The sequence below is a fragment of the Mollisia scopiformis genome, assembly GCF_001500285.1.
Source record: "Mollisia scopiformis unplaced genomic scaffold LY89scaffold_24, whole genome shotgun sequence".
In the NCBI taxonomy this organism is placed as follows: Eukaryota; Fungi; Ascomycota; class Leotiomycetes; order Helotiales; family Mollisiaceae; genus Mollisia; species Mollisia scopiformis.
The window spans coordinates 176,113-194,209 of NW_017263604.1; the positions used below are offsets into that span (position 1 = coordinate 176,113).

General features: G+C 47.0%; 7 protein-coding genes across 7 annotated transcripts; 1 reads left to right on the forward strand and 6 right to left on the reverse strand.

Annotated features, from left to right (window-relative positions):
• Positions 1 to 798: 798 nt before the first annotated feature.
• On the reverse strand, positions 799 to 1,663 carry LY89DRAFT_786708 (alpha/beta-hydrolase; the record flags this gene model as incomplete). The annotated part of the gene is made up of 1 exon (XM_018223012.1): positions 799 to 1,663. The coding sequence occupies exon 1, from the start codon at positions 1,561 to 1,563 to the stop codon at positions 799 to 801; it is 765 nt and encodes a 254-aa protein (XP_018065408.1). The 5' UTR covers positions 1,564 to 1,663.
• Positions 1,664 to 2,006: 343 nt separating this feature from the next.
• On the reverse strand, positions 2,007 to 3,490 carry LY89DRAFT_625451 (putative short-chain type dehydrogenase). Its single transcript, XM_018211076.1, has 3 exons — positions 3,259 to 3,490; positions 2,507 to 3,208; positions 2,007 to 2,458 (listed from the first exon to the last, which is right to left on the reverse strand). The coding sequence occupies exons 1-3, from the start codon at positions 3,299 to 3,301 to the stop codon at positions 2,286 to 2,288; spliced, it is 918 nt and encodes a 305-aa protein (XP_018065409.1). The 5' UTR covers positions 3,302 to 3,490; the 3' UTR covers positions 2,007 to 2,285.
• Positions 3,491 to 3,779: 289 nt separating this feature from the next.
• Positions 3,780 to 5,248, reverse strand: LY89DRAFT_689005 (putative oxidoreductase ucpA). Its single transcript, XM_018215827.1, has 3 exons — positions 4,624 to 5,248; positions 4,093 to 4,439; positions 3,780 to 4,041 (listed from the first exon to the last, which is right to left on the reverse strand). Exons 1-3 carry the CDS (start codon positions 5,004 to 5,006, stop codon positions 3,869 to 3,871), a joined length of 903 nt encoding a protein of 300 aa, XP_018065410.1. The 5' UTR covers positions 5,007 to 5,248; the 3' UTR covers positions 3,780 to 3,868.
• A 181-nt stretch (positions 5,249 to 5,429) lies between these two features.
• Positions 5,430 to 7,128, reverse strand: LY89DRAFT_722924 (oxidoreductase). Its single transcript, XM_018218771.1, has 3 exons — positions 6,704 to 7,128; positions 6,245 to 6,649; positions 5,430 to 6,190 (listed from the first exon to the last, which is right to left on the reverse strand). Exons 1-3 carry the CDS (start codon positions 6,894 to 6,896, stop codon positions 5,682 to 5,684), a joined length of 1,107 nt encoding a protein of 368 aa, XP_018065411.1. The 5' UTR covers positions 6,897 to 7,128; the 3' UTR covers positions 5,430 to 5,681.
• Positions 7,129 to 7,867: 739 nt separating this feature from the next.
• Positions 7,868 to 11,875, reverse strand: LY89DRAFT_235727 (RhoGAP-domain-containing protein). The gene is made up of 4 exons (XM_018206060.1): positions 11,353 to 11,875; positions 10,598 to 11,303; positions 8,508 to 10,549; positions 7,868 to 8,456 (listed from the first exon to the last, which is right to left on the reverse strand). Exons 1-4 carry the CDS (start codon positions 11,761 to 11,763, stop codon positions 8,004 to 8,006), a joined length of 3,612 nt encoding a protein of 1,203 aa, XP_018065412.1. The 5' UTR covers positions 11,764 to 11,875; the 3' UTR covers positions 7,868 to 8,003.
• A 1,582-nt stretch (positions 11,876 to 13,457) lies between these two features.
• LY89DRAFT_722926 (UBC-like protein) lies at positions 13,458 to 15,640 on the forward strand. The gene is made up of 9 exons (XM_018218772.1): positions 13,458 to 13,606; positions 13,658 to 13,691; positions 13,751 to 13,845; positions 13,897 to 13,918; positions 13,972 to 14,068; positions 14,120 to 14,131; positions 14,185 to 14,353; positions 14,400 to 15,286; positions 15,337 to 15,640. The coding sequence occupies exons 1-9, from the start codon at positions 13,571 to 13,573 to the stop codon at positions 15,341 to 15,343; spliced, it is 1,359 nt and encodes a 452-aa protein (XP_018065413.1). The 5' UTR covers positions 13,458 to 13,570; the 3' UTR covers positions 15,344 to 15,640.
• Position 15,641: 1 nt separating this feature from the next.
• LY89DRAFT_786714 (uncharacterized protein) lies at positions 15,642 to 16,978 on the reverse strand. Its single transcript, XM_018223013.1, has 2 exons — positions 16,440 to 16,978; positions 15,642 to 16,373 (listed from the first exon to the last, which is right to left on the reverse strand). The coding sequence occupies exons 1-2, from the start codon at positions 16,911 to 16,913 to the stop codon at positions 15,729 to 15,731; spliced, it is 1,119 nt and encodes a 372-aa protein (XP_018065414.1). The 5' UTR covers positions 16,914 to 16,978; the 3' UTR covers positions 15,642 to 15,728.
• Between the last annotated feature and the right edge of the window lie 1,119 nt (positions 16,979 to 18,097).

Below are 18,097 nucleotides of genomic sequence, written 5' to 3' on the forward strand. Positions count from 1 at the left end.
AGGAATAGTTAGATCGTCGGGGAAATCAATCATTAATCACAGAAGTATCTTGACGCGGTAAAGTTTTTTTCCCGTTCTCGAGGATTAGGGCCAGAATCAGGCTCGTGATGGAGTGTACGGATACCATTCGAAGGGAGGATTTGGGTTTGAACACGAGGAACAAGACCGGTCACGTCGTGGATGATGTTTTGAGGTATGCGAACGCCGAGAGTTTGCGCATAAGCTTTGGTATAGGATATATCTTATCTTGGAGTTTGAGAGAGAAGTTTGAAGAGGGAGCTTTTTGCTGGTTGTGATAATTAGAATTCTGGATTTTTCACTCAAAAAAAAGAGAGAATAATAGAGCTTTTCCTTCTATGCATTCCAAAGAATTGCAAGGGTTTATATTCGTGGCTTGGGAAGCGCACTTTTCAAGAATGTGGACGACTTTTAATAAAACATTAATAAAACTAAGTGTTTTGAAGCTTGGAAATATGGCAATGTTAAACCCTTTTGAGACGTTTGGAGAAAGTTTTAGAGGTGATTTTTTCCCTGATTCTCAAACTAAATTCCTCTATTTCTGGACTGGGATTTCCAAGAACAAATATGTACTGTCAGTTGAATTTCCCTTGTGTCTGCTTTTATACGCTGTTTTAGACTGATAGCATTGGACGAATAAAATGCCAACAAAGTGTTGTCACTGTAATTTGAAGACAGAAGTGACCGAAGTAAGGCTCATCATCTACATCTATGGTCTAAGAAAACAATACTCTAGGAGATCTCATCCACAAATACTCGCTCTTCATCCTCTCACTTCATCTATTGCCCCTTAGCAGCTCCGACAATAACCTCGACAACCTCCTCCGGAGCACTCAACATCGGCACATGCCCGGCCTTTGACCTCACAACCCTCACCTCACCCCCCAACCCCCTCACCTTCTCAACCATCGCCTCCTGATTCTCCGGCGATATGATCTTGTCCTTCTCCGTCAAAAAGTACGTCGTCGGAATATACAAATATCCCGGATACGAAAACTTTCCCGACAAACTAACAGTGGAATGAACCGGCATCTGATTCATATAATACCGCGCCTGCTCCTCCGGCAGATCGTTGAAGATGTTCTTCCAATCCTCCTCGTAGTTCATCGTCATGTAGTCCCCGGCATTCTTGATCGAGTCCGGGAGATCGTCTCCCATGTTCTCGCGCAGACTCTCGCCTACGCCTGGTAGGAAACTTGCGAGGTAGACTAAAGCGATTACACCTCCTTTCAGACCTTGGCTTTGTCTCTCTTTCTTGCTTAGGCTTTGCGTGGCTTCTGTTCCTGGGAAGCCGCCGTAGGAGTTCATTGCTAGAACGACGTCTTTTCCTTCATCGACTAGCTTTTGGATGGTGGATTTGATGTAGGCGACGTCGTCGGCGAATGTGGCGGGGCCTTGGGGACGCGAGCCGGCTGATTGGAGGGCGGTGGGGAGAGGGAGGTAGCCGCGGGAGGAGAGGAGAGGGACGATTTTGTGGAAGAATGAGGGTGGGGAGAAGGATCCTGGGATGAGGATTATGGCTGTGTTTGAGGGTTCGGATGACATGGTGGAGTTGGAAGTTAGAAGTTGGAAATATATAAGGTAGGATATCTGTTTTGAAGAGGTGATTGAAAGGAAGAGAGATGAGTGTGTAGTGAGAATATAGAGGAAGATAGGAACGAGAGGACGATTTATATATTGTACCTTCCTGTACTCATTTGTACGTCTAAGCCAAGCACCTAAGCTACTTCGTGCTACCTTCACACTATGGAGACTTCATATCACGTGTATGGCTGGTGGCTGACAAAAGGGGGGTAGATTTGCGCTCGCTAAGCTCGGCCGCTGGTGCTCCGCACTTCTTTCTGACATTTTTCTGCCAATGAGAGTGTTCCTTCTGACATTCTTTAATTTTGGCTCCCTTGCAGCTTAGAAATATGGCAACTTGTGGTTTGCAAAATGAAATATGTGTTCACGGAACTCCGTGCCCTTGAGTCTTCATGGATTGCCTTGCTGTCATTGGCGACTGAATACGAATTCAAATGCTGGAACAAGAAAGAGACGCAGGCAAGAATGCCGTGTAACTATTGGAGAGAATCTTCTCAGGTTGAATGTGGAGTACGAGCCTCATCCCTTGATTTTCTTGCAGACGGCTCCCACTTGAACCACTTCTTCCGACCTAGTGGCTGAACTTACAACTATAAAGTCAGAATACTAAGATAGTTCAAAAGGCCGGCACAGATTCCCGAATGTACAGCTCGAAAACGACATCGAATTGGAATATGATCTTCTCAGAAGTCAAACTTTACTTTGAGCTTGTCTCCCTTCACAATCTCCGCCTCCTTTGCCATCAATTCCGGCATGTCCCAAGTAACGTTGATATATCGTCCGGAAAGCCAATCCCTCTTCTCCCTGGTCAAGAAAGTAAGAGTATCTCCTGGCAAATCAGCAGTTTCCGTGAAAACTATCCTCAAGTCAGCCATCGCTCTTCTAAAATCCACGAAAAATTTACTTGGTCTCAACTCAGGACGTATCCCTTCTTCGCCGCCGACAATGTCTGTAATGACGTTCCCAGGATGAATGCAAAAGGCCACCACGCCCTGATCTTCGTACTCCTTCGCAACGAATTGCATGAACCTCAACACCGCCAGTTTCGTAGGCTGATACGCGCTCAATGTTGGCATTATACAATGCGCGCCCACACTCCCTGTCGTGATGATAGTTTTATCTCCTCCCTTCAACAGCAAAGGCAAAAAGGCTCTGGTAACAAGATACGGTCCATTGACATTAACATTCCACGTCTCCCACCACGCCTTCGGATCACTATCCGCTACCAAAGCCGGCGCAGGGAAGATGCCAGCATTATTGACCACGATATCCAGCTTCCCGAATTCTTTCTCCACAAGCTTAGCAGCTTCTTCGGTGCTAGATTGAGACGTGATGTCGATCTTGACACAGAGGACTTTTGGTTCGGGTCGTTTGGCCTTTGCTGCAGCTGCCAGGATTTCTTTCTTGGCGGATTCCAGGTTCGAGCGGGCGCCGAGGGCAATTTGGGAAGCTCCTGCTTGAGCGAAGGAGATGGAGATTCCGAGACCGATGCCTCGAGATGCGCCGGCGATGAAGACGGATTTTCCAGCGTGGGTTGCGCTGGAGGTGAGGTTTGAGATGGCGGGGTAGCTGTGGTCGTGGACGATGGTCGTGACATCGTAGTCGCCTGGATTCTATCAGAAATGTTTCATATCAGATGGAAGTATGAACCCAAACCTGGTCCTTCAATGGGGTTTGGAGTTCCTCTTGGAGGAGGCATGATGACGATGGAGGGGTAAGCACGTGGTAAGGACCAGAAGGAGGTGTATTTGGGGCAAAAGTATTGACAATTTGTTCAAAGTGAAAAGAAAAGTTCTCTAAAGATGGTAATCAAGATCACCAGCATATATACTTCCTCGAAATTTACCATTAATTCCTCATGATCGAGGCAGAAAGTCCAATCATGTCGGATTTAAGGATGCTTAAAGTCCCACCTGCATCATCGGATATAAGCTACCATAAGGAAACTCCAAAACGTTTACTTTTTCGGCGATAATTTCGGTATGATTACATATCTTTCCAACAGTTCGCAGATCTTGTTTTAAAATGAGGGCAAATATGGACGGATACTGTCATGTCATCGGTGTTTGCTTGCGAGGTTCGAGCCGGCGAGCTTTAAAGTTGGTAGAAAAGGTAAGTTAGTGAGCTAGGACGTTGGTGGCCGCAACGGGAAACAGCTCGGGGTCTTGCTAAGGATGCTTTTCCATTTCTATCAATTTTTTACAATTATCAATGCCCATCTGTGTAATAAGCACCATCGATTTCGTAAACATCATCTTGTAAACGTTCACAATACCATCCTCATCTTCAACTTATCCGTGCCCTCAATTTCTTCCCTCTTCTTCTCCAATTCATCCACGTCCCAACTGACACTCAGATATCTTCCCCTCAGCCATGCTCGATCCTCACTTGTCAACCAAACACAGAACCCACCAGCAAGCTCTGGAGTATCAACCAATGCTAAGCGTTGTCAGCTGAACTATAATCAACTCCAAGAAGTGGAGAACTTACAACTCTTCACAGCCTCCGAACTATTCGCTGTGAGGTCTGTCTTCACTCCACCTGGATGAATCGCAACACATCGGACCCCTGTGACAGCTCCATTTTGCCCGAACTCTACATCCACAAACTCACTCAATCTCAGCAATGCCAATTTGCTGACCTGGTAGGCACTAGCTCCAGGCATTGTCGCATGAGCACCAATACTTGAGACGTTGATGATATCTGTACCTTTTCCAGTCTTTTCTCCAGTCTCTTTTAGAAGAGGGAGGAAAGCATGGAGGAACAGAAACGGAGATTTGACGTTGATCTCGAATGTTCGCCAGTAGTCCGAAGCTGGAGATTCGGGGATTGGGACCCTGCTCCACGAATTAGCACTGTAGAAAGGAGGTGCATGATTGAGCACCTCAGAGATAATATGGGAGACTGTAAACTCATGGTAATTCTGATATTTTCGTATCAGCTCCTCATGACAGCTCGTCATGACAGCTCCTGGTTCCAGGGTCTTGAAGGGCTTGCAATTGAGTATGGGACTGAACTCACCAAGGAGTACTAGCTCCAGCATTATTGACCAGAACATCCAACCTCCCTTCCTCCTTAATAACCTCATCCTTCACCCTCTGAACACCATCTTCAGAAGTAGCATCCACAGCAAAAGTTCTAACTCTGATCTCCGTATTCAAAGCCTTGATTTCCGCCACGACACGGTCTAGATCAGATGCGGTCCGGGAAACGAGGACAAGACAAGCCACATTTGCTTTTGCGTACGAAAGTGCGATGGAACGACCAATACCTTTGCTAGCTCCGGTGATCAGGACCACTTTCTCGGGCTGTGCGAGGGAATGTGAGGTGGGGTCGATGGAGGGGTAAATGTTGTGGTGGATGGGCGTGATGTAGGTTACGCCGAGGTATGCTGGGATTGCCATTCTAAATAGCTAGGTTTGAATGCTGATGATTTGAGAGTTAAGTATTTGGAGAACCTGCTTGACAGGCAAGATTGTCTCTTGCCATAGTGATATATATGGTCGTCGAGCTGGTGGTCTCCGCCGCGGACATATTTGCTATGGGCGTGAGATGCGATGAAATCTTTTAGAAATATGTGAATTTGAAATGTAAACCTGATATGAGGCTCATGTAAACGAGAGAAATCCGGGGATAAACTCGATTGCGGTGTTGTGAAATGCTTTAGGATGGAGTAGCTGGTTAAATGGTGCAGTAAAGCCGACGTACCCTTGTTTTGTCCGCGGACTTTTCTTGAAAGCTTACGTAAAGACTTCGAAGACACTACTCAATGGCGAATCTTAATCAAATACTTTGGCCATTTCTATCAGGATCAGTGAAAGTCCTTTGCAATATTGCCTTATTATCATGTGAAGACATTGGGACGTCTAAGTGAACTTTCTCCACACGAATGCCTCCCAACTTCCAAACGATAAAATCCCTCGTGAGCCACCAGCCACCTCCTCGCATCATTCTCTGGTTATTTTGAACATCAGAAGCGTATACGGGGCCATCTCGAAAGCAGTATAGTAAAATAGCCAATCAGATTTCATTTTTCATACTGTTTGTTTCCCTAAATGCGTCCCCAAATCCCCTATCTTTCAAGCATCAATCCCATTCTCCCTATACATCCCGTCCAACAACGCATGCCTCTCCACCGCATCTTCAAAACTACAATTGTTCTTCCCCTCGCCCAGCGCCTTATAAACCCTCGCCACATTCCTAGCCGGCAACCCATACTTCCCTCCCTCATCAAACTCATCTTGCTCTAGCGGTATATCCTCAACAGTATCCTTCTCGAAATCATGGATTTGGATCTTCATATCCGGGTACCCAATGTTGAGGAAAGGGCCAGAGGAAGTTATCCTGATTTCTCCTGTTTCGCCGTAGATCCTCCAGTCCAGACCAGGAGTGCCTTTGAAGGGTGTACCGCCTCGAAGAGTCATTGAAAGGGGGATTCCAGACGAGAGGGTCCCGGCCAGGAAAATGGTATCGTCCGAGTCCTTGGAAAACTTTTCGTCGACCACCTTCTCACCGTCGACCAATTTGACAATTGGGCGTGTATTAGCTAACAGCGTCTTCGGAGGAGATTCAAAGCCATAACCCAGCACTAAAGCAAACCATCAGCAACCCGTCTCGCTTCGGTAGAGGTGATAAGTTTTACCATATTGCACATAATCAACCGAATGCCCAAAATGAATCGTTACAATATTACCACCCACCTTCCTATTCCCTAAATAAGCAAATTGCACCGGATTAGTCGGTCCCCCACTGCCGGCTTGTCCCGCCCAGGTACTACTCAACATCTTCCCAATCGCTCCCTTCTCGATCAATTTCTTGGCTTGATTGACAACAGGCGCTTGTCTGGCTTGCAGATCAACAACTGCGTTCTTGACACCACCTTCATTTTTAAGTTTCAGCAATTCTTTCGCTTCAGCGAGGTTCTTGCCAAGAGGCCACTCGACGACGACGTCTTTGCCGGCTTTCAGGCTCGGAGCGATGGTGGCGAAGTGCCGGTCGACGCGGACGCTGCATACTACTAGGTCGATATCTTTGTCTTTCGCTAGTTCTGGGAGTGGTTCGTTAATGTATGTATATCTCACGTGTTAGTGAGGGGTAATACCTTCAGGATCAGCGTAGGCTTTTGTACTGGTAGGAAGGCCGTATGTCTCGATAGCAGCTTTTGAGCTCTCGACTGAGGAGTTACAGATTGCTACGATTTGGTAGTTGTCGCTTTCCTTGAGATACGGGAGGTGGGCTCCTGGTGCCCAGCCGGTTTTCGACAGGCCGATGAAGCCGACGCGGATTGGTGCCATTGAGTATGTTCTGGTGTGTAAGTGTGTTGTTGATGGATAGAGAGGAGATGTTTTTATTTTAAAAGCGTATGCTCGCGGAGATGATTATATATATCATGATGATGGGTAGCCTCATTTTGCGGGGAAAAGGCGTGCGATCCAATGGGGTGATACGAAGTTTGTAAGCAAGTTCGTTATTTTACCCTCCTCTTTCAACTTTCCACCAAATCAGACACCCCACATATGCTTAAAAAGTCTGTTGCAAGAATACGAGTACGGACAATTACGATTTAAGAATACGAAAACGAACAATTTTGTCAGCACCTCTTCGAAGTGCCGAAGAATTGATAATCTTGACGGGAACTACACTACTGTAAGAGAGATTCGTGCCATGATTATCAAATTTGATATCGCTGCTTTGAAATCAACACCAAGTTAGTGTCACCAAATTACGGACAGAGGAAACAAGCTGATCCGGTGCTACATACATGCTCAATTGGCAATTGATTTTGCTCATGAACCGCACCGGATTGCAGAGCTCAACTTTCTCCGAGAAAGACTTGTAATTGAGGCTAGTATCTGAAATGAGAAGATCACATTTTCACAGCAGATGAGACCAGGACTACTTTGTGATCTTTTTATTGAATGCACTTATCTATTGACTTCTTGTCTGCTGACAGAGACTGCGCAGACGAGATATCAGAGGAACAGCCATCATCACCCATCAATAATAATGCCGATGCATGCATCTAAGGAGAAGTCCTTCGAGAACCACTCGCAAAGATGCCAGACCATGTACTCCAAACACATTCACAATTCCAGCCCATCCATAAACGGATCGAAGCCTCAAATATAACAACAAGTCACATACAATGCTCAGCACAGCTGCTTTTAATTGCAGATGAATTTCGCCGAAGAAGAGAAGATTAACGCCGCCTGGGATGCTTGAATATATGTTCCGTAGAACAGGGGAAACTTTGGAGGAAATCAAATTGTCGTCAAGGGAGGATGAGATCGGTCGTAGTGTGGTCGTGGAACGAGCCTGGTCTCGAGGTAAGATTGGGCCGTGTAGAAAAGGTGTCGTGTGGAAAATAGAATGATCGATATTAAGCGTTCGTGCACTCAAAATCATCCTGCACCAGTGACACCAACAGAGCCATTTTGTGGTCGCCATCCAGAGTTTCGGTATTCTCGTCTAGCATCCTTTTGACTATCCGGAGTACCATTACGATGAACGTACGGTGCAGGTTGCTCGAGATCTTGGCCTTGCCATTGTTGCTGGGAATTGTTTGAAGGACCTCCATAAGGTGCTGAAGGTTCCTGCACATGTCGAACGCTGGCTTCCTTCTGCCAAGCGTAGGCTTGGGAAGGGTCTGTGTCAACTCGGGTGACCTGGGGAGCTAAAGCACGACCACTGCCATCCTTCGAACGATGAGGCAATTCAGTTGTTTGAACCTCATGTCGTGGTCCGCCGTTCATTCCCAGATCGCCATATCGCTTAAGGATCTCTTTGGTGGTGATATCACTGGGATTATTGAAGAGTGTTTGATCGCCTAAGATGGACTGAAGGTCTTCTGGTACCTTAAAGTGTTGTTAGTAACGGATGAAGAGAGACGAAGAGGGACGACTTACTTCACACATTTGCTCATTGCACTCGATGAGCGTGTGTACAACTTCAATTCCCAGAAAGTTATCATCGACCGGTCCCTTCGCATTGGTATAGAGGATGTTAGGAGCAATGACAGTCGCCAAGTTGTGCGTATCCATCTTTGAGCCAGATTCTTCATCGACTTGATGGAAGGAAGCAACCCAATTGAAGAAGGAGCAAAGGATCTCGAGACAATCTCTGTGAGCTTTTGGTAGCAAGCAACAGGTGAGATGCAGTACCCGACGTCGTTTGTCTTCATCTGCGATTTTTTGAGAAGCGATAAATAGTCGATGAAGCTTGAAGGTCAAAAGCGGATCTGGAAGCTCTCGAAGGTACTTCTTGAGTAGAGCAGCAATCTGCACAACATTTTCCTTGGTAAAGTCGACCGCGTCGCAACCTTCCTTGTCGATGATGGCGATAGAATCGTTCAGGCGCTTGATGTTGCCGTTCTTTCGGAAAACACCTTCGACGGACAGATCCATCTTTCGCATCGTAGTGACAATATCATCAACAATGGCAGGGATTCGTAATGCACCAGGTCCAATACCATCTGTTGAATCTGCACCATCTCTATCGATGATCACATCAAGTGGAACGCCAAAGACGCCCTTCTTCTTACCACCTTTCTTGCCATCGTTGCCCTTGAATGCCTTGCCCATCTTGTTCCAGAAATTCGCTGGCTTTCTGCTCTCGATCAAGTTGAGTAATTCTTCCATGGTGAAATGCCCTTCCAACATCGGTTGCATGGTGATGACTGCTACGTGGCGGACAATGAAGTACTCCAGTGCTGACAGCTCTGAGAAGTACTTCTTGCCTTCGCGCTTCTGGGGTGAAGGCTCTCCGGTGGCTTGATCAAGATCATTGCCGCTGGATATGTTGCGTTGATGACCATTGATCAGCTTTGCCTCTGCACCCATAGAGTTCCTGAAAGGGTCTCGAGCATGCTTATAAGCATTAGGGCGTTGTTCTTTTGCTTGGTGAGTCGCCATGATTCTGGGGATATCGTCCAAGGTGATTCCATCTTCGCGACCGAACATAAGTTGTGTTCGAGCCTCTCCGTTGCCATCACGCTCTTCTACGATCTTGAAGCCAGGGTCTCTCGAGTCTGACCCATCAGCTCCCGAAGATCCTGGTCTGGCACTACGACCTTCAGGGCCATCAAGAATTCGTGATGTTCTTGCCTTCTTGATATTTGACGAGAGGTGTCTATCCATTCGGGTACTTCGCAAGCGACGAACATCATTCAGAGCACTTTCGTACGTCGACGAATTTCGATTCTCATCCGCATTGCCACCGAAAGATTTTGATCGAGTATCTGATCTGAGAAGTGGTGGGTCAGCATCTGCTGGTAACCGATAACCTTCGCTAGAATTGTATCCGTTCAGGTTGGGGTCGTCGGAAGTATGAGGCAAAGCACCGCTGTTGCGTAGCATATCCAAGAGTCTTGCAAGGGCGACTCGGAGAAGGAACACGTATTGCTGGAGCTTCGTGACACGCTCAAAACCGCCAATAGAACCAGGAGCCCGGCCTTCGCAGTTGTTGCAATAGACACGTTGATCTTGGTTGCTCCATCTGGCATCTTCAAGGTTTTGACCAAGCTCTCGTGCACAATTCGTGCATTGTAAACAGCTTCGGTGCCATCTTCGCTCACCAGAACGTGCGCACTCATCCTCGATATCTCGCCGACACGTGACGCAGTCATCAGAATTGGGGGCTCCAAGGCTAGGTGTTCCAGTGGTAGCTTCCAGAGACCGGTCGTCGTTCTTGATAAGTTCCATATCGCCCAAATCGTCCAAAAATACATGGAGACAATCAGATGTATGTTGTTCTCGCTCAACCTTCAAAGCCCCTTGAAGACATATCCGAATCAAGAGTTTCAGATAATGTGCCAGGCCAGTAACAAGTGCCAACAGTTCTTGAGTAACACCGAGCTTTCGAACGCCGCTTTCCTGGGTTTTCGACAGAAGAGCAAAGAATGCCACAATCTTCTTGCACAGCAATTTTGCTTCCCTTGCGTAAGACAGACCTGTTACTTGTTAGTTCAATAATCTGAAAATCTCAACATGTTTCATACCCTTTGGACCCAGCTTAGCCATTGTCGCATCGAGCTTATCTGCAGAGCGGAAGAGGATGTCAACATGTAAGATGAACTTCTTGGCAGTCAAAACCCCATCGACATAAGCACCGTTGCTAACATGAAGAAGCATGTCTGAGATACAGGCCGCAGAGGATTCTTCGAAAGTCGAAAGAACACTCCAGATTCGATAAACCTTATCTTCCATTCTTTCTTCCTCCAATCTGACAGCGTTACGACCTTCTTCATCTGTAACATCTTCCAGTAGACGCGCATTTTCGGGTCTCTCTTGCGACGAAGCTAGCCGTACATTCCAGAACTTGTGAATCATATAACACTCAGGGTGCCAGTGCTGGTTTTGACCATTTCGAAAAATCTCCACGAATTGCTTGAGAATCGCCGTCTGACATCCATTGCATCGTTGTGCAAACTGCGTGGAGTAATGGAAATGACAGTAGACCTGACCATCGTGCTCGTAGTAACTATCCTGGGCGCCAAATACTGTAGGACATACAGAGCATGTGAAATGGTCGATGTGGTATTTCTTGTCGAGAGCTGTGATATACGATCCTCGAAGAGCACCTTTGCATTTCTGGCATATCAAATCTAATCGACGAAAGTAGTCGGTTTCGCACAGGGGATATTGACCTTCGCCATTTTCTTCGTCGACTGGGAAGAATTTCGAAGCTACTATCTCTCCACAATCCTGCGAAAAGATCAGCAACGTTTTCAAAATTAACACATGAATCACCTACCCGACAACGAAAACAATCCAAGTGGAAAGTACCGCCTAGAGCGCGAACGAATTGACCAGTCAGAGGTTCACCGCACTTCTTGCAGATCCTCAATGTCCCAGACGCAGTCCTACCATTTCTTGTCCGTGATCGATTGCGCTCCCCGCTAGTCTTTGGCGGTTGACCATCTCTATCTCTTTCTCTGCCACTCGCACTACCTGATGGCGATGCGGTCATTCTGTTCTCCATGCCAAAGGCATTTGGTCTCGCAAGTGTGGTGTCCTGCTCTACATTTCTCTCCGACTGATATCGTCTTCCTTCATCGTGTCCATTATAATCCTTTACAGCCTCTCGAGCTGGATCGTACGCAGTATATTGACCACCGAAGTTGCGACCGTCGCCAGATGGCCCTCCTTCGGATTGAGGACCCATCACGATGTATGCAGACTGCTGCGCTCTCTCCTATTTCCTCAACGCAGTTTCGCAGGGTAGTTATGAAGACTGCCCAAACTCGAGTTCAATCTTTTGGCGAAGTGTTTGCCAGCGTGGATGTAATGAGCGACAGAGGTGTGAATGGCAAATACAATGCTGTTCACAGAAATCTTATGGGATTCTGACGTTGTCGAGTCGCATGGGTCCAGATATTTGGGCTCTGCATGTGTGGTTCTGAGTTGGCGACTCAAGTGTCAAGGAACGTCCTGCCCGCAGCACCTGAAACAGCACACTCCGCCGGGAGAAGCAATACGATTCAACAGGTCTTGTTTTCGGTATCGCCTCTTGGGATTAATACGAGACTCTGCGCATCGAAGGTAGATACTTGTGTTCGACGAGCTAGGGTTCGGTCGCGTGTTGAAGTCGGTGTGGAGGAAGAGTCGCGGTTGTCGAGTCTGAACGAGGGGGAGGCGAGCGATCGTCAGGACTTCGATTTAGAGAGTGAATGTGCGAAACCACAGTCAAAGCTGAGGCGCAATGTTGCCTGCAAGTGCTGCACAACGCGCCGGGAAGAGAAGCAAGATGCAGATTGTGGAGGTTGAGGTACAGACTACTTTGGAGTGTAATTACTAGGCTCATCGTAAAATGACCTACGTACCGACGGCAATCTCCTGGCCTCACGGTCACGTGCGATTAGAAGGCAAGAACCTCCAGCTGGAAGTCAAAGATATTTGATTAGTAAATCCAAACATATTTATTGTGGCTCATGTTGAGGCACGGATAGTTGCAAGTATAGACAATGGCAACAATCCGTCGTAGCATTCCGCAGCATTCAGATAGGCAGGCATTCTCCGAGTCGGCACATCAGCGGCTGGGTCTCGGCAGGGACAGCACTCTCTACCGTGTTATTAGTCAGTCAGGGACTTCACTGCATATGAACCAATGCGAGAAAGACTTTTATCTGTAGACTCATCGAGGTTGTCATGTCCAGTTATTGGTTGGACGTCTCACAACAATTTGCGTGCAAGTCCCACTTTCTCAAAATAACCTTAATTCTAGACCAGCAGTTATTTATAGTCATGAGAATGCAACATTGCTATGCTCAGAAGTATTTTGGATATATTCCTTCCAGAACCTTTTAGGGGTATTCCTTTCTAACAGATTGAGACACATTTTGAACAAATGCTTCGCTGTCTGCTACGAGAAAGAACCAAACTCTTTGGAATCATGCCTGGTAAATAAGCTGAGATGTATCAAACAAGGTCGTCAGCATGCAGATACTCAAAAAGACTCATCCTGCCACACACAGAAACAAATCCCATTGCCCTTCATACTACATATCTTGGTGTATTCCCAGTGTCGAATCTGGTCTCAACTGCAGATTCTGTGTGTTGGCTGTGACAGATGCTGGCCACGTTCTGACGGCGTGAGTCAGTAGGTACTTTCATATTGGACCTTCTTTACAATGAACGATTTTGTCTCTAGCACTGATAAGATACATGGTTGAGTTTCAAGATGTCTCGTAGGGTAAGTAGAAACGAAACAACACATTGAATTTAAGAGAAAGTTGTACGTGCTATGACGTTTTCCTCTAAATTATCGGCAGCGATAAAGCTCAGTTCAGCCTCATGTTGGCCATTCTTGCATGCGCTAGATTAGCGGGCAACCTCGCCTGCCTTGCTCTGCGCCTACAACTTCTTCCCCACTCCAAACTCTTGTACTCATTACCATCTCGACTTCTCCCCACCATATGAACTTCCTCAAGAAAAGAGAATATTTGGACACTGTGGCTGATCCGTGATCGACAATGTCTAACAATTCTTATATTGTCCGCATATCAAAAGTTCGTTTCCACGTAGTGGGGTCGCATCCCGCGAGGCTGACAACACTATAGGAGCTCTCCGACCTTCAGAAGTCGTCTGACCTCTGTAAGTAATCTTGCAATAGCTTGGCGATCCCCAAGGAAGTCTCTAATGAATGTAAACAGCTCTTGCGGTTGCATGCCGTGATATCGATGTTCGCAACGTCAAGGCCATCATTATCGGCCCTCCAGACACCCCATACGAATTCGGCTTCTTTGAGGTCAGTTGAATACCTTTGGAGATTCGCAAACACATACTAATCTGCTACTAGTTTGCCGTGAAGTTCGGAAAAGGTATGACCTCTCGTGGAATTCTAATGGCGTTGGGCTGAGACAGATCAATCCAGACTACCCAGGAAAAGCACCCTCCGTCAATGCTACAACCACAAATGGTGGCAGATGTCGCTTCAACCCAAACATCTATGCGGGCGGCAAAGTTTGTTTGTATGTTGTCTGCCAAACCTCCGCTTACATACCATAGCTAACATGAAACAGATCCATCTTAGGGTAGGACAAATTGAAAAGTGCTACGAACATCGAGGCTAATACTCTGGATATAGAACTTGGAGAGGCGAAAGAGGAGAAGAATGGTCGTCGGCACAGGGACTGGAATCTATCCTGATCTCAATCCAAAGTTTAATGTCATCGAATCCCTACGAGAACGAACCAGGTTTCGAGACGGCGAACACCGATGATGACAAGAAGAATCAGAAGGCATACGTTGCCAAGGTGCGGAAATATTTACATATCAAGGACTTGAAGCTGACGATGGCAGATTCGCCATGAAAGTCTTCGAATTTCCGTTATCCAAAGATTAGAGGATTACTTGGGAATTTCTGCAGATGGAGCAGTACAACAGGTCCCTTCCATTAACGAAGAGGATGACATCGACGAGGAAATGCATGAGATGGACCGCGACGCATTCGACGAGGCATCGGCTAGTTTCGACCCATTCCGAGATTTATGCAAACGTCGATTCCTATGGTACTTCGATTCATACTTACTCGCAATAAGCAAGGCAAAGTCCGAAGCGGAAGATGAGCAAAGCTTCACTCGCATGCCGTTCGAATGCTCAGGGAACATTATGGAAGGCAAGTTCAACTATACGGAACTCGAACGTCGTCTGAGGCTCATTCACAAGACAATGAAGGTCGAGACAGCAAGATGGGCAGAAGAAGGACTAGCTTCGATCAAGAAGGAGAGTAGTGTTGCGTCGAATCTTCAACGACAATACGAACAAGTTGTGGAGTCTTACAAGCGAGACAAGACCGTCACTCTCGACGTTGAGCTGGTTGATAAGAATCCTTTCGTGTGGGCCATTACCTATTTCGGTCGACCCATGACCAATCTGGATGGTGGCCTCTTCAGGATCAAGTTATTCTTCAGCCCACGATTTCCTGAAGAGCAACCTAGAGCGAAATTCGAAACCCAGCTTTTCCATCACCGAATTGCTTCTGACGGAACACCATGCTACACTTCTAAGCGATCTGAAGATGTCAAGTCCCATATCGATGCCATCATCGAGGCGTTGGAAGAAGAGGAGCCACCTTATGACCCACGAACCTTGGTAAATCCAGAAGCCGCTAAGCTGTACTGGGGTTCAGCAGATGATAAGAAACTCTACAACCGCAAGCTTCGTCGAGCAGTTCAGCGTAGCATGGAGTAAGTACTTCGAAGCTCTTATATATTCAACATACTAACTCCTTAACCAGAGAATGATGTTCAGCTTCCCATCAAATTTGCTTTCCAGCCACCATGCGATTTTAAGCGAGCATTCACTTGAGCAGATGCTACCAGAACTTTACGAATTTGAATTTTAGCGTTCCCGTTCCTGATTTAAGCGAATGTGCATATTGTCTGCAACTGGCCGGCGTCATACCTGACAAATAGGACTTCGAGGAGTTATTAGGAAGTCTGCGGGCTGGGAAATTAGGTCCTCGTGGAATGGGGTTTCGGCGTCTAGCAAATTGATATGCATGATTCGTTCGGGATCCACTGCCTTTCTCAATGTGATGGAATATCTTCAAATGATATCCTGTGAATTAATTACGTTTTATTAAAGTACATCAATGTACAGTGCCCTACCCAGCCTTCTAACTCAAGCTCATTGACCCTTCTTCTCCCTCTCAACTCTCTGCTCCTCCAATATAAACTTCACCGACTGCTCAATAGCCTCCGGCAATCCCGTCAGAGGTCGATAACCTAACCTTCTCTTCGCCTTCCCACAATCATAATACCTTATCATACAACTATACTTAACCTGCCTCCTCGTCAACTTCGGCGCGCGCCCAACAACCCACATACCCCACTCCAAGATCCCTCCAATCATCAACCCAACGTCCTGACTTATCTCCCACACATGTTCAGTGCCCTTCTCACTCCCGCAAGCTTTCCAAATCGCCCTCGCGAAATCCCAGAAATAGACTGGCTGGTCATTCGTGATGAAGAAAGCTTCGCCGTCCACCTTCTCGGTGTCTAAAGGCTTGATCTTCATGGTTGAAGTGGTGAGGAGAGCCAAAGAGGCGAGACAATGTGCGTGCGCGACGTTACCGACGTAGGTGAAGTCAAAGAGATTGGTGTTGTCGCCGAGCTGGAAATCGGTTTGGTTGTTGGCGTAGACGGCCATTATGGGCGGGAGGCATTGCATGTCGCCCTCGCCGAAGATTCCTGCGGGGCGGATGGAGATGGTTAGGAGGGAGGGGTTGGTCAGGGAGCGATTTGCTGAGAGAACGAGGAGTTCTGCTTCTGCCTTTAAGGTTGTTAGTTTCATTTTCCAGAATTCGTAGCGTAGAAAGGGGCTGGGGAGAATAGCTACCTTAGTCTGAGAATAATATTCCGTCTGCGACTTTGCTGGTATAATAGGCCACCTCTCATCCGCATTGATTAAATCCGACGCATTGTCATGAATCACACTCGCAGAACTGGTATACACCAATGCCTTCACATTCGTCTCCTGACAAGCTTCAATCACACATCTGGTGCCGTCGACATTGACTTTTCTATACAGCTCCTTCGAGCCGCCATGCAATTGCGGGGACGCGGTATGAATCACCACGTCCGGCTTCGTCTTCTGGAAAATCGGCAGAAGGGACTCCATGGACGTGATGTCCCCGTCGAAGTATTGCACGCCATCGCGTCGGTTGCGGACGGTGCGGATGTCGATTACGGAGACTTTGCAATTGTAGGACTCGACGAGCTGGGCGACGATGTGGTGGCCCAGGAAGCCGCAGCCGCCGATTACCATTACATTGCCCAATGGCTTTTTTTGGGAGGAGGGAATTGGTGCCATTGTGGAGGAGTGGTGTTGGAGCTCGAGGTGAGGTTGACTCGATGGTGGTCAGCGATGGGTTTCTGCATCAGGGGATGAATGGAAATTCTGGGGATGCGCGCTAGGGATTGGTGATCCTTGTTTAGCCGCAGAGGCAAAGTGAACTTCACGTCTTGACATCAATTGACATCTTTTTAATTATCTTTTAATTTTTGCTATTGTCTTCAATGAGTTTGAATCGCTCAGTACCAATCTTTGTCATGAATTGGGTGTTTGATTTACTAGTTGTTCGCTGTCTACCTTGACACCAGAGCCTCAGGCTAGCATTTTCAGGGTCTTCAGGGCTTGAATGTCTTGCATGAAACATGACTCCCAGTGGACCTCACATCACTTCGCCTTTAGGGGTGGACGCAAAGACGACCTCTCTGGCGCATTGAGTATTGTTCTAGAAGGCTGTGCTGATCGCCAGTCGGTGATGCAAATTCATGATCTGCCACGCAACTTTCAATGCATGTCCATGAATCTATCTCGTAAGATTTCGGCTTTTTGGTTGAAGGTTCTGGCAAGTCTGGCACAGGACGATTACTGTCAAGTTTTCAGTGACAATACGTCGCCCGAAGCATAGTTGCTGTCATAAACTTTTTATGAAACAAGTCGTTCATTCAGCTTGGACAGAAGTCGTCGTCGCTGAAAACGTTAGATGTCAAGCAGCAGCAAAATCAGCCTTGACAGAAATAAGTCACCTGAGTACATGTACGTGTTCGAGTGTCCGAATATTAGGAGGTCATCGTTCCAGTTTTCAAGCTTGAACTTAGTTAAGCGGCCCCACGAGTCAATTTGGATAAGAGCAAGTTTCACTCATGATTTCTGGACAAATGCCGTTCGGTTGTCTATTTTGGTCCACCGAATATGGTATTGTGTGGTGGAGAAAGTCACCCAGTGTGATCGTCTCAGGGGAGACGCCTCAGCCTTAATGCTAAGCGAAACGTCCACTCACTACCATCAACTCCTCTGCTAAATGTACTACTCCAATCTAATTGATTCATTGTTTCCCCGTGTTCCTATTAGATTAGAATAGGTTAGCATCTTGATCTTCCTTGCTGGGCTGAGCACTCACGTCACCTCGAACGCGTTTCTACATCCACGAATACCCTTGGCAGTTAGAGCAAGAGACATCACGATACACTCAGAATAATTCTCATGCT

Coding starts and splice junctions, on each gene's coding strand:
- LY89DRAFT_722924 (XM_018218771.1), bottom strand. CDS start 6,896: ATGGCACCAATCCGCGTCGGCTTCATCGGCCTGTCGAAAACCGGCTGG. Junction 6,650..6,703: donor AGCCTACGCTGATCCTGAAG/GTATTACCCCTC, acceptor AACCACTCCCAG/AACTAGCGAAAGACAAAGAT. Junction 6,191..6,244: donor GGTTGATTATGTGCAATATG/GTAAAACTTATC, acceptor GGTTTGCTTTAG/TGCTGGGTTATGGCTTTGAA.
- LY89DRAFT_722926 (XM_018218772.1), top strand. CDS start 13,571: ATGTCTAACAATTCTTATATTGTCCGCATATCAAAA. Junction 13,607..13,657: donor ATATTGTCCGCATATCAAAA/GTTCGTTTCCAC, acceptor ACAACACTATAG/GAGCTCTCCGACCTTCAGAA. Junction 13,846..13,896: donor ACGAATTCGGCTTCTTTGAG/GTCAGTTGAATA, acceptor ATCTGCTACTAG/TTTGCCGTGAAGTTCGGAAA.
- LY89DRAFT_786714 (XM_018223013.1), bottom strand. CDS start 16,913: ATGGCACCAATTCCCTCCTCCCAAAAAAAGCCATTGGGCAATGTAATG. Junction 16,374..16,439: donor AATATTATTCTCAGACTAAG/GTAGCTATTCTC, acceptor ACAACCTTAAAG/GCAGAAGCAGAACTCCTCGT.
- LY89DRAFT_689005 (XM_018215827.1), bottom strand. CDS start 5,006: ATGGCAATCCCAGCATACCTCGGCGTAACCTACATCACGCCCATCCAC. Junction 4,440..4,623: donor GCTGGAGCTAGTACTCCTTG/GTGAGTTCAGTC, acceptor TTCGTGGAGCAG/GGTCCCAATCCCCGAATCTC. Junction 4,042..4,092: donor TTCGGAGGCTGTGAAGAGTT/GTAAGTTCTCCA, acceptor GACAACGCTTAG/CATTGGTTGATACTCCAGAG.
- LY89DRAFT_235727 (XM_018206060.1), bottom strand. CDS start 11,763: ATGGGTCCTCAATCCGAAGGAGGGCCATCTGGCGACGGTCGCAACTTC. Junction 10,550..10,597: donor GGCTAAGCTGGGTCCAAAGG/GTATGAAACATG, acceptor AACAAGTAACAG/GTCTGTCTTACGCAAGGGAA. Junction 8,457..8,507: donor GCAATGAGCAAATGTGTGAA/GTAAGTCGTCCC, acceptor CAACACTTTAAG/GTACCAGAAGACCTTCAGTC.
- LY89DRAFT_625451 (XM_018211076.1), bottom strand. CDS start 3,301: ATGCCTCCTCCAAGAGGAACTCCAAACCCCATTGAAGGACCAG. Junction 3,209..3,258: donor AAACCCCATTGAAGGACCAG/GTTTGGGTTCAT, acceptor GATAGAATCCAG/GCGACTACGATGTCACGACC. Junction 2,459..2,506: donor ACGTCCTGAGTTGAGACCAA/GTAAATTTTTCG, acceptor ACTTGAGGATAG/TTTTCACGGAAACTGCTGAT.